Source organism: Monodon monoceros, unplaced genomic scaffold (genome assembly GCF_005190385.1).
Source record: "Monodon monoceros isolate NGI ecotype Baffin Bay Population unplaced genomic scaffold, NGI_Narwhal_1 Super_Scaffold_10, whole genome shotgun sequence".
Taxonomy (NCBI): domain Eukaryota; kingdom Metazoa; phylum Chordata; class Mammalia; order Artiodactyla; family Monodontidae; genus Monodon; species Monodon monoceros.
Genome location: NW_021703766.1, coordinates 42508172 through 42520220, shown reverse-complemented (window position 1 = coordinate 42520220; position 12049 = coordinate 42508172). Strand labels below are relative to the sequence as shown.

Here is a 12049-nt window from a genome sequence, read left to right as displayed (position 1 = left end):
ATCGTGTTGAGAGTTCTGCGCCAGAGCCTTGTGTGATCTGTAGCCAGGGAGAGAGAACGTTTTCTCAAGTAGGATGGGGCCAGTCTGCCACCTGAGCACGTGTGCTGAGCGGTGCATCCAGTGACGTGCTTGAGCTGGCTTGCAAGAGCTAATTATTAGCATCGCTTGCCAGACCCACGTTCAAGTGTCTTCACATTGGCAGAAACTGGCCCTGGAAGGAGTGTGTGTGCCACAGAAATTGGCAAGTACTGCAAATCAGGGCCTTTGCTACCCTCCAACCCCCGCCCCCTGTGCCCTCATCCAAAGAACCAGCATACACCGGGGACCTCTATTTATCAAAGGCCTCCTCCTCCTTGGTTCTTGGACGGCCAATTCTAACGAAAGAGGAAACAGTCCCACTTTCAGGGAGCTCCCAGCCTGATGACAGCCCTCCGTGTTTGCTAGAATACTTTATGGTTCTTAACTCTGTTGTATATATTATCTACTTGATCCTACAGCCATCTCCAGTGGTAAAGCACAGGTACCAGAGGGATCATCTTAAAACGGAAATCAGATCATTTCACTGTCTTGCTTAAAACCCTTGAATAGCTTCAAAAGCTCTGGCAATAAACTCATACTTCTATCTGGGGCCTAAAACACTTAGCGTCGTCCGGTCCCCCCGACTTCCTTGACTTCCTCTTTCACTCTCTCCCCATTTCACAATATCCCAGCATCAACTTCACCTGAGACTGTTAGAAATACAAACTCTTGGGCCCTGTCCCAGACCTACTGATTCTGAAACTGTGGGGAGGGAAGACTGTAATCTATGCTTCAGCAACTGCCCCCTGTGGTTCTACTAGATGCCTGAGTTTGCAGACCACTGCTCTGTCCCCACACTGAGATGGGGGCAGCATCTCTCTGCCTCTGAGATGCTAAGGTTTTCTGCCTCCTTAGGGCTTTTGCACCTGTGGTTACTCTTTCTAGAACGCTCTTCGCATGGGCTATGTGGTCAGTTGAGAATTTCTGAGGAAGGGACACAACAGCATCTTTTCCAGAAAGGGGAAGTGAAATAGTCAATGGCAACTCCTTCTCATTGTTCAGGTCTCAGCTGACGAGCACTGACTCCGCAGAATCTTCTAAACCCTCTCAATCCCTCATTATACTTTCTCCCATATCCCTATTTTGGTCCATTTGTAAAAACCATTTGCCACATTCTGAAATTCTTCAAAATTCTTGTTGCTTGTTTACTTGCTTATTAACTATTTTTTTTCCACTAGAATGGAAGCCCCAAGAGGGCAGGTACCTTGTCTCTTATATGCTCTGCATCCCCAGCCCCTAGAAAACGATCTGGCTTGTAGTAAATATATAATTAGATAAAAATCAGTACATATTTGGTGAACAAATGAATTACTAATTTCCCAGTAAAGAGATGGGCTATGTATCAAATGACTTGATGGAGATCAAATACTTGTTAGTGAGTAGCTAAAACTTCACCCTGAAAGTCTCAGACCAGGTCCAGAAATTTTCTTGCACTTTTTAGCAAGAGCGGCCGTGTCCCTAAAACCCTGGGAATCTCTGAGTTGGAAGGAGTCTGGTAGGTAACTGGTTCAGCCCTTATCAGATGTGTGAGTTTCCTCTATGTTCTAAGATGAGTGTCTTCTACTTCAAAATTCCTGGAGACTGGGGAGTGATTACCTTGGTTAAGTGATTACCCTGGCTGTTTAAAGATGTAACTCCCTGCATCTTTTGCCCGTGATCTTTGTTCTTTGTGGGGCTACAGAGAATACATCTTCTATAAAATGAACCTAATCTTGGTCCAGCCACATATTCAGCATTCTCTTGCTTGTTTCTCATATGTTGGTGAAAAAACCAGGCACTTCAGAGTCTGGAAGACCTGGATTCAAATTTCTTCTCACTACTGACCTTGGAAAGTTCCCTTAATTGTCTCAGGCTCCTTCTGTAGAACAGTGCCTGGCATTTAATGTGTATTTTTATTATTATTATGTTTTAAATCTCCAAAGCATTTTGGTTCATTTTTCTGGGCTTGGTTCCTTGGGTTAATTTACTTTTTAAAAATGTGCTGCATAGTACTCCGTGTGTTACTGATTAGATCTCAGTGGAGTGGTTGTGTCATCAACTTGTTTAGACTCAGTTTCTTTTAATGCCACCCAAAATCAAATCAGCTCTTTTTTTTTTTTTTTGGAAGGTGTAATATATCACATATGCATAGGAAGCCTACAGTCAGCTGAAAATCCCAGATTTTTTTCTTACACGTTACCGTCAAACCATCCTATATAGTTGACTATATATTATTTCCGTCATTTTAAATATTCTACTTGCCATGTCTCTTTTAAGTGGGAGAACACCTTTGTTTCACACAGGTTGGTATCTTAGAGCTAAATAACACTGTATAGTTTCTCAGCAGTTTTATCTATGCAGTCTCATTTGACTCCTCAGAATAACCCTGAGAGGCATATGGTATCCTCATTATGATGCTTTGGAAACTGTGGCTTGGAGGTTGCGACTTGCTCGAGGTCATCCCACTGGTAAGCGGAATCAACACTGAAATCAGAGCTCTTATGACACCAGTCTGGTGTTGTGTTGAGGAAGAAACACAGAAAATGAGCTCCCAGTTCAGTGGGAGTAATAAGGAAAGTCTTTCCGAAGAAAGTGAATGCTGAGTAGGGTTTCATAAGAGGGGAAAAAGCAAACAATCTGAAGATGAGGCAGTACGGGGTTGAGGTGAGGGGGACTTAGATGCAGGAAAAGGTCTCTGAAGGATAATTTCTTGGGCCCCTGAGCTAGGCCAGCGGTTCCTGACCTGAGCTGCCCTTCATAATCACCTGGGAAGCTTTTTAAATCTCACCTGCTGCAGCCCCACCCCCAGAGATTCCAAGTCAGTAGATCTGAGGTGGCTCTTTGTGTTATTTTTATACCTCTACGTGTTATTCCGATGTACAGCCTCTGTTGCAAACCATTAGGTGTTGGAGAGCACAGTCTAGGGGTTCTTCTTGCGGAGAACTGTTAGGCAGGTAGAATTGGGAAGGGAGAGAGGATACAGAGCAGGCAATGGGATGATAAGATATGAGTTCCTGAGAGGAAAATTTCTGATGAAAGGAAAACTCTGCAGGTTTCTAAGCTGGAGAATAACATGTTTTAAGCCTCTGTGATACACCAATAACTTTGAGCCGGGACTCGCCTCAATCCTCTTTCTGAGTCCAATCTCTCTATTCATCAATCTAAACAGGAATCCATCCCTCCACTCTTATTGCACCTTTAACATATTTCTGTGCTTTCAGATGCACCGTCCTCCCCCTTCACTGCTGAGTGTAGCTCTCCATCCTATTTTTGCTCTCCTTGTGCTTGCAGAAATATTACAAAAATTGTGGACGCTCTCTTCAGAGTTTTATAGACTTTATTTTAATTCTTTTTTTTTTTTTTTTTTGGTCATGCCACACAGCACGCAAGATCTTAGTTCCCCAGCCAGGGATGGAACCCATGCCCCCTGCAGTGGAAGCACAGAGTCTTAACCACTGGACTGCCAGGGAAATCCCTAATCTTTATTTTCAATCGGCCAGGCCAGGTTTTTTCCTGTGCTCGTCAGTGTTGAGCTCTAACTGATGGTTGCCAAGCTGGGTTCTGACCCGCGCCATGGAGGGAGAAGACAAGACCCAGACCTCAGGTGGCTCCCAGTTTATTGGGGGAGACAGGTACACACATGGAGACGACTGGATCATTCTTAAAGAGCAGCAGGTCAGATGGATATTGCCCACACCTAGGTCATTATAGCTCTAAGCCCCAGTCCTCCCTCCTAAACCCCTTGGTTCAGAACCTTCCTGCATCTTCTTTGACCTCATTTAGAATTTCTCTCCCATCTCTTTCCCAGTGACTTCATTCTAGCACCAACAGCTAGACCAGTGTGTAGGTGTTGTTTCAAAGCCGGTGGCAAGGTTGTTTTAGGGCTCTCTGCTTCAGCTACCAACCACCTCACAACGGACAATCGGAATTTGATTTCTCTACATTGCTTCGGAAACTCTGGTCTGTTAGTGCTGCCATGCCCAACTGTTTCTTCTTTCGTCCTAGAGCTGTGCTCCTTTGGGAAGGAAAATTCAGTCAGGAAAGGATACAGAGCTGGTGAGAGAGATTTTTTACAGTCCCAGTCGTGGTTTGGGTCTGAGGATTCCTGAATCCGGGCCAGGAGCCCGTGTTCTCCCTCTCCCAGCCTGCTCACTTCATACAAAACCCAGAGTGCCTCCGAAGGCCCAGGGACATCCTTAGTCTGTGGTGTAGTCAGAACTCGGCGCTCCCTCTGTTTGACTCACACCCCTGTCCACATTCGCCACTTCTGCTGTCTCTTTGCCTCTGCGTCCCAGCAGGGAGGAGCCCCGATGCCGCAGTGCCTGCAACCCTTTCCCAAAGGCCCTGCGCACGGCTGAAGAAGAGAAATAGAAAAGCAAGGGGTCCAGACTGGCGTTGAGGGAGCTCAATACCACGGCTTCTGCCCGCCACTTGGGGCTCACCTTCGTGTGGAACCCCACCAGGTGGGATACGTTGTATGGCCCAAAGCACACCAGGAAATTAAGGAGGGTCACCACAGCCAGCCCCACGGCTCGGCGCCGCCTCTGGGCCCCCACGTGGGGCTGGGTGAGCATGACCCACACAAAGCGCCAGTAGCAGAAGATGGTGACCGCCATGGGGATGAGGAAGAGGACAAGGAACAGCTCCAGCCGCACGGGAATCACCACCTCCAGCTGCTCTGCCGTGAAGTTCTCGTAGCAGATTATGCTACTCCCGTTTGTGAGCCTCTGGGTTGAGTTTAAGTACTGGGTGATGATCACTATGGTGCAATGACCAAAGGACAGGATCCAGGAGACCAGAGCAGCAATCACTCCATACACAGGCCGGCGGGACAGCTTGTACCGCACGGGGAAAGCCACTCCCAGGTAGCGCTCGATGCTGATGGCCGCCAGGAGCCACACGCTGCAGTAGATGCTACTGTAGAAGCCAAAACCCGTGACAGCACAGAGTAGCTCAGGCAGGTGCCAGAGGAAGTCAGACGCGGCCTCCGCCATCTTGAAAGGCAGCAGCAGAAGCAGCAGGAGGTCCGCCAGTGTCAGGCTGAGCAGGAGGATGTGGATGGGCGCGGGGTGCGGCTGGCGGACGCGCCCCACAAAGGCCCGCAGCGCCAGGAGGTTGGCAGGGAGACCCGTGAGAAAGATCATGATGTAGGCTGTGAGGATCAAGGAGTTTTCCAAGGTGGGCATGACTGTTCTGGAAGAGGATGAAAAAGGGCAGTGTCAGGAGGACCACCTCACAGCCTGCAGACCCTGGTCGGGCTCAGTCTGTGGACATCCTCCCAGGCACTCTCCCTTTCCCAGGCCAGGGCTTTCTGCTCCCCCCACTGCACGCACCACCTGCCAGAACTGCTCAGAGCAATTGTTGACTTTGCCTGGGGCCGGATATTAAGCAGTAGCTATTATGTTTGCCATCGTGCGTCTCTGGGGGAGGCCAACCCTTGGCTTCCCAAGGGAATTCCCCTCCGGTTTTCCTAGCCTTTCTCCTTCTCTTGTCACAGATACAGGAAGTTAGTATTAATCAGTTTCCGGCTTTCCTTAAGGCCTTTCCTCAGCCAGAGACCTGCAGAGAGAAAAGGCAAACCTTGCTACAGCAAGGAGGGAGCTGGACAATGTCTCTCAGGAGAGCTCGGGCTGTGAAAACCCAGGCCCCGCGACCCAGTGCTCCTTCCTTCTCAGGACCCTGCCACACGCCCAGGAAGCAGGTGCCCAGCCCCCAATCCATCTCCCTACCTCTTTTCCTTCTCCTTTCTGCAGAACACAAATTCTCCTCCACCTTTCCCTCCCCTGTCCAATTCTGGGACTATACTGAAAAGGACTATACTGAAAAGGGGAAGTAGGGAGGGGCCTCGGGGAGGAAGGGTGAGCCAGCGCTGTCCTCTGGGGCTTGCCCCTCCAAAGACTTTAGAGGATATTCAGAAAAGCACATGGGCAGTAACTGGCTCAGGAGCTGGGTGTTTCGACCACAAACAGAGGAACTCTTCTTAATGAGGTAACGGTTTCTGTTTGGTTTGTAGCGCTCACTACCCACACACAGTCTGGGCCCTCCGTCCTCTCTCCCGTCCTAGGGCCTGGCCCGCGATTCCTTGCCCCCCCACCGGCTCCCATTTCTGGATGTGATCCTTGCATTCAGTTTCCGACAGATTTCATCCAGCGCCAGCCCCACCCCTGGCCCCCAGCCCCAACCCATCTCCCTCCAGTTCCGATCCCGGCATCGCTTCCCAGAGTGCAAGTACTAAGCCAGCTGCCTTGTCTTGCCTTTGTTTCCGGATAGAGGGCTTCTTGGGATTAGTCCTGAAGGAAAGTCTGAAAGCTTGTGGAAAAGAGGAACAGAGCTTTAGCCGCTGCGACCGCCCATTTCACACAGGAAAAAATTGTAAGGAACCTGGCTGGTAGAAAGCTTTTATACCAGCACTAGTCACGTGACCAGAGAGGAGAAGATCAGTAATCGAGCGCTGTCTCCTCTCGAACCCAGTGGAAAGGGTGCCGGCATCTTTGTTCTCCCCCCCCCCCACCCCACCAAGAGATCCCCACTCTGATTTCCAAACTCAGATTTTCTGTCCTTAGTTTCTGAATTTTTTTTCAATCCCAAACATTTTATTCCCCCATTTCCCAAGTCAGATTATCTCATCTTCTTCTCTTTTCTAGGTGATTTCTTCTGTAATTCTACTCAATCTCAGAAAAGAGGTTTTATGCTTCCTTTTATTCTTCAATTTTCCTCTTTCTGTATAGTTTCCTGCCCTCTGCCCCCAACAGATGTCTTTTGCCCTCCCGGTCGAAACAGATTGCTTTCTCCTAGCCTATGTCTTGTTGGGGTGGAAATAGCGTGGGATTCAGAGTCATGCAGATGTGGGCTCAAATACAAATCCCTCCCTTGTGACCTTGAGGCAGATCAATTTTCTGAACTTTAGTTTCTTTCTCAGTCAAGTGAGTATGGGAATACTTACATCCCAAGACTTCTGTGAGGAGTCCCTGAGATAGCGTATATGAAGCATACAAGCCAGTGCTCCACACGTAATGGATGCGCATAAGTAGAAGTGGTCCCTCCACCCAAGCCTGCTGGACAGCTTCGTAGAGAGCGAGCCACCCGGTAGAAGAGGCTTAGGGCACAGGAATGCCATCTAACTTCGGAAAGCGGCAGGGATTCGGGAGAGCTGGGCCCAACCTCCTAGCCACCCTTGTTCTTTTCTCGCTATTTCTCCCTCTCTGACTTTTGAAACACACACCTGAGGAAACAAAGATACATTCTAGTGGAGGGAGATAAGTAATAACAAGCAAATAGGAACAGAGGAGTGATTGCACAGTGACAGACGTTATGAAGGAAATGAAGCAGAGTGATGACAGGGAGAGTGGCCGTGGTGTGCCGGGGGTCAGAGAGGTACTGCTGAGCTGAACTGACATCTGAGAGGTTGAGCTGAATTTGGTGAAGGGACTGTGTCAGGTCCTGGAAGAAGAGTGGTCTGGGTGGAGGAAGCAGCGAGTGCCAGGCAGCAAGCACCTTTGCACGTGGGGGGAACAGAAATGCCAGTGTGATTGGAGCGTGGTGGGCCGGGGTGAGACCACGCAGGGCCCTCCTGATGACAGAAAGGAGCTGGGGTTCCATTCATAAGCTGCGTGAAGTCACTGACGGGCCGTAAGAGGAGAGGGACGGTTGAGAGTTGAGAAGCTCACGCCAGCTCTGTGTGAAGCATGGTCTTCAGGGGAATGAAGTTGGAAGCAGAGCGATCAAATAGACGTTCACTGCAGTCATCTAGGGAGGGTTGATGACGGCATGGATTCAGGAGAATGTAGCAGTGGAAATAGAGAGGATCCGTTGCGATTTGGGGTACATAACTTTAAATAAATAACAGTAAATGAAGAACTTCAGAATGCCAGAGAGAATGGAACTCTCCTGGGGAATTAGAGGGAAGATGATTCTAGACCAGTACATCCAAATGGACTTTAGATTTTGTTGCTCCCTTATGCCAGTGCAGTTCAGCCTACTTGCATGTGCGTATGACGCGTTTTGAGCCCCTGGAGTGGCCTTATGGTAGTATGAAGGTGACAGTTTATGCCCTTCCCCACTTGCATTCTCTTGTTTTAGCCACCACTTGTCCAGGCTTTCTCTGTCATCCCAATAGTGGTGTCCTCCACCTCTGCAGCCATCTCCAGTGCAGGTGCAGTACTGAAGAAGAGAAATAAGGAACAGGTCAGTACTAGCATCTTAGGAGTACCCTTCAGACCCTGTCTCTGTTGGCCTCTGTAGTGGGCATCATGGGTTTTTGCCATGCACTGCTGGTAACCATACCCCAACCTTCCTCTGCAGAGACCCCTCCCTCCTTCACTGTCCGTCCACCTGCTTACCGTTATCAGACTGGACTCTTGGCCAATAGTATTATACCAGCTGTGGTGGTGGAATAATGGTCCCTCCAAGAGATAACCACATCCTAATCCCTGGAGCCTGTGAATGTTACATTACATGGCAAAAAATTAAAAAAAACGATTTTACAGGTGTGATTAAGAGAATTATGATCGGGCTTCCCTGGTGGCGCAGTGGTCGAGAGTCCGCCTGCCGAGGCAGGGGACGCGGGCTCGTGCCCCGGTCCGGGAGGATCCCACATGCCGCGGAGCGGCCGGGCCCGTGAGCCGTGGCCGCTGAGCCTGCGCGTCCGGAGCCTGTGCTCCGCAGCGGGAGAGGCCGCAACAGTGAGAGGCCCGCGTACCCGCAAAAAACAAACAAACAAAAAAGAGTATTATGATAGATTATCCTAGATTACCTGGGTGGGTCTTAAACATCACAAATGTTCTTATAAGAAGGAGGCACAAGGAGATTTCAGACAGAAGAGGAGAAGGCAGTGTGATCACAGAGGTAGAGATTGGAGCAATGTGGCCATAAGCCAAGGAATGTCAGCAGCCCCCAGGAGCTGGAAGGGGCAGAGAATGTGTTTTCGTCAGCCCAGTGATAACTCGTTTTGGACTTTTAGCCTCCAGAACTGTGAGAGAATGCACTTCTGTTAAGCCACCCAGTTTGTGACAATCTGTTACAGCAGACATAGGAAACCAGCCAACATTTATTGCCCATTCAAATGATACTATGTACCAGGCACTGCACTAAGAGTTTTGCAAAGACGAACTCATTTAATCTTTCAACGCTTCTGTGAGGTTGGCATACTCATCCCCATTTTACAGATGAGAAAACGGAGATATAAAGAGGTTAAGTAATTTGCCTGAAGTCACACAGCTGGTAAATAGAAGAGCTGAATTCTAAACTTGGGACCCAGGCAGTCTGGCCCTGGGGTCCACAGTGGTCACCACTGCGCTGTACTCCACACTGTACTGGGAGGGTCCAGGTTAGAACCAGTTTCCCTGGCATCCCCCAGGGGTCCTGGAAATCCCACACAGGACACAAGGGCGCAGGCAAGGGTGTAAGGTCATGTCATCTGCGTCCCACAAGGAATGTCTGCACGGTCTCCAGCCTTCCTGCCGGTGGCCCTCGCTCTTTCCCTGAAACCATGAAGGAATGACCTTCATCCCTAGTTTCCTAGGATCCACAGGCATCTCTCAGCCTTTCAGATGTTCTCGTTCCTGCTGTAACCTCAGATCCCAGATGCTGTGATCTTACATTGGTCCCTCCCTGTCTCTAAATATTTTGGATACACAGGGAATAGAGGGGAGACACCGTTTACTGTTGCTCTCTACTAAATTTGCTGTGTCATTTAGCATTTATGAGCAAGAATGTTTATAAGGTCCTGGATATAAATTGTGAAATAGAAATAAGAACTTGGGAGAAGGCTGTTCCTTTATTCCTGGCATCTTGAAGAGGTTGTTTGACCTTTTCTTTCCTGCCTGATCCCTCTTCTCCACTGCTGTCCCTGCAGAGCTGACCTTCAGAGCAAGAATTGGATTAAAAAGTCCCCCACTTCCCGTCCCCTTGGCTACCCACAGCTTCCAGCCCAGACCACTGGGTAGCTTTCATGGGCTCACGCTACCCTTGGAAAAGAGCAGAAGGCCTCTGGCTGTCACCTTGGATTGCCTTTCAGTGTTGACCCTGAGTCAAAAAGGAGAGGCAGGAGAGTCTTTGGAAGTAGAAGTGGGACAGGTCCTCTTAGTAAAGCTAGAAGTGCTTGCAGTCAGGTGCTGGCTGATCCTGCAAAAGCTGTGCCAACTCAGGGCAAAACTGAATGCTCTGTGTTCCTCTTCTCAGCCCAACCTTCCCTCTGCTTTCTTCCCTTAACCTGCTTCTGTCACATATGCAAGTCATCTTCCGCTAGTAGTTGTGGCATCACTGGAGTTTACCAGGGTAACTGCAGTTTACAGAATCTTAGGTAACTTAAGTTAGACTGCTGATTCTCAAGAAGGGTGGGGAGAGTAGCAGGAACCCTTGGGGGCAGGCAGGGGAAATGATAGGACGTGTGGCATTTCGCAGGAGAGGGGAAAGCCCTGGTTTTCTTAATGCAGTCTATAGAAAGTACAGTTTGTGTTGATCAAAAGTGGGAGTTGGTTGAAAATAGATTGAGAAACAGTGAAGTAGTTGATATAATACTTTACTACTGGCTCTCAGAAAAGTTTAGATGAACCAAGATCCTCTGCCAGCTCCTTCCATCGTTAGAAGAATTCAGGTCCCATAGTGAGCAGTGAATACTTATCAAGAGAAGGTAGGATGGGACCATGCAAATGAAGTCTTCTTAGTTTAGCAGGTGTCTTCAGGGTCCTCCTTTTTTTTTTTTTTTGCCTTGGGCCCTTGTGATACCACGGCCCGAAGCCGCAGTGAATTAGCACCTGAGAGTCCCCTTCTGTCTCAAGAAGTCTTTGCCACCGTGCATAAAGCTAAAAAGCTTGTATCTTAGTTGAGGACTGTCAAATGTGCCCAGAATGCCAAATAACAGAGACTTAAACACATAGAGCTTTCTTTTTCTCATGTCACACGAAGGAAATAGGGAATCCAAGGCTGGTGCAGCTGCTCAGGAGCAGCCCTCAAAAACACACGCTCCTTCTAGCTTTTCTGTTCCGCCATCCCTAGATTTTGGCTTTCTGCTTCATGATCTTAAGAAGCGTCTATATTCTGAGCAGGAAAACAAGGCGGGGGACAGGACAGAGAGCAAAAGACACACGAGAGCGAGATCTATCCCTTTTAAAACTTGTTTTTAAATAGACTTTATTTTGTACAGTAGTTTTAGGTTCACAGCAAAATTGAGCAGAAGGTACAGAGATAAACCCCACACCCCACACACGCATAGTTTCCCCCATTGTCGACATTCCCCACCAGAGTGGTACATTTGTTACAGTTAATGAACCCGCACATCATTATCACCCAATCTACCCCTTTTTGAATCAGGAAAATTATAGCTTTTCTAGAAGCCCTACCCAGCCAATTTCTGCCTAGTTCTCATTGGCTAACACTGTATCTCATGACAACTCCTGGCTACAAGGGCATCTGGGGAGAGGATTACTAACTGAGCACTTTCCCAATCTGACAAAATTGGGTTAGGAAGAAGGAGCGAGTACCAAAATTATATAAATCTGGAATAGCAAATATGGAGAGGAAGAATACTTCTAAGACTATAATATCTATCATGGCCATAAAAAGGTGTGGAATTTTAGGGAGGGTTTTTAGAAATTGTTTTGATTGAAGGGTAACATGTACACAATAAAGAGTACCAATCTTGGGGGTAAGCTGATGACTTTTAACATATATATACATTTGTGTGACCACTTGACTGGATGAAGACAGAGACCATTTTCAGCACCTTTATAAGTCCCCTCATGCCCACCTCAGTTAGCAACCCTCCCACCCCCGAGATACCCACTATTCCAGCTTCTACCACTTAGAGACGGTTATTAACCGTCATAAATGTTGGAAGGGAAACATGATGGATGGAGAAGAGCAAAAGGGAAGAATAAGGCCAAACAAATGGCTGCTTTTGTGATATTGCTGCTCTCCTTTGCCTCCTAAATTATTCTAATTCCATTTTGAAAATGGCATTTTAAATGTCATCAGAAAAAGTCATCAAAAACTG

General features: G+C 48.2%; 1 protein-coding gene across 1 annotated transcript; it reads right to left on the bottom strand.

Annotated features, from left to right (window-relative positions):
- Nucleotides 1-3429: 3429 nt before the first annotated feature.
- Nucleotides 3430-5257, bottom strand: FFAR2 (free fatty acid receptor 2). The gene has a single exon (XM_029201391.1). The coding sequence runs from the start codon at nt 5241-5243 to the stop codon at nt 4254-4256; it is 990 nt and encodes a 329-aa protein (XP_029057224.1). The 5' UTR covers nt 5244-5257; the 3' UTR covers nt 3430-4253.
- Between the last annotated feature and the right edge of the window lie 6792 nt (nt 5258-12049).

Bases quoted from the DNA above. Each gene is read 5' to 3' on its own strand.
- FFAR2 (XM_029201391.1), bottom strand. From the start codon at position 5,243: ATGCCCACCTTGGAAAACTCCTTGATCCTCACAGCCTACATCATGATC.